This window comes from Apis dorsata, unplaced genomic scaffold, assembly GCF_000469605.1.
Source record: "Apis dorsata unplaced genomic scaffold, Apis dorsata 1.3 scaffold_135, whole genome shotgun sequence".
Classification (NCBI taxonomy): domain Eukaryota; kingdom Metazoa; phylum Arthropoda; class Insecta; order Hymenoptera; family Apidae; genus Apis; species Apis dorsata.
In genome coordinates this window covers 284,278-285,201 of record NW_006263427.1, presented here as the reverse complement: position 1 = coordinate 285,201, position 924 = coordinate 284,278, and the positions used below count along the sequence as shown (strand labels likewise).

General features: G+C 16.2%; 1 protein-coding gene across 4 annotated transcripts in view; it reads right to left on the bottom strand.

Annotated features, from left to right (window-relative positions):
• Positions 1-180: 180 nt before the first annotated feature.
• Positions 181-924, bottom strand: part of LOC102675001 (serine/threonine-protein kinase ULK3) — an 8,291-nt gene continuing 7,547 nt past the window's right edge. For 3 of the 4 annotated variants that reach the window (XM_006613172.2, XM_031509280.1, XM_006613174.2), the window contains one exon: positions 238-432. In XM_006613172.2, coding sequence (XP_006613235.1) covers positions 319-432 — 114 coding nt within the window. In that variant the 3' untranslated portion in view covers positions 238-318. Of the gene's footprint in view, positions 433-924 lie in introns of all 4 variants that reach the window. The other variant, XM_006613171.2, reaches the window with a different exon arrangement.

The following is a 924-nucleotide window of genomic DNA, read 5'->3' as shown; positions in this document are numbered from 1 at the left end:
TTGTTTTTTTTTTTAGTTTGGTTGATTAGAATCTAATAGATTAGATTAGAGTTAATAATTACTTCATGCAATATCTTTTTAATTTTTTCAATATCTCTTTAAAAAAGATTTTAATAAATATAAATATGTTGTAATTGTATATGGATAATATATTACTAAAGAACTATTTATATTAAAAAATTAGATATAAAATTATTTATTTTTTTATAAATAAACATTATACATATATTAAATTATTTGAATAACATAGCATTTGTATTTGTTTCACAAAAATTTGAGAATTATTAATATAAATAACTAATATTCTATAAATTTAAATTACTGAATTATGCATTGCTCTGATGCATCAGAACCACGTTGCGCGGACTCTTCAATATCTTTAGTAGCTAAAAGTCCTTTGGTACTTTCGGCTTCTTTCATCCAAAATTGTACCTGTCAATTAGTATAACATTATAAAATACATAAGAATATAATATATTTTATATATATATTTGCAAATATAATAAAATGTAATAAAAGCACAAATAAATGTTACAAGTATTCATAAAATTTAATTACGATATTACATCGAATTATTTGTTTCGCAATATTAATATTGTTCAATTGTTAGTTATTATAAAAAATATTATTTTAAAAGATTTAATATACTAAAATAATAATCTAATTTATTAAAATAAAAATGATAAAGCGTTTGTAAAAAAAATTTCTTTATACAAAAAAAGTTATACAAATTATTTAATAATAATATTTATTAAAAAAAAAAATAATAAATTAGATATATTTAAAAAGATATTGTAATTAAAATTATCATTTTGATATATCATGAAATATCAAATAATATCTAATGATTATTTGTCATTTAATAAAAAGAAATATACAATCATTGATATTATTTTAATCATTGATTAAAATAACTATCATATT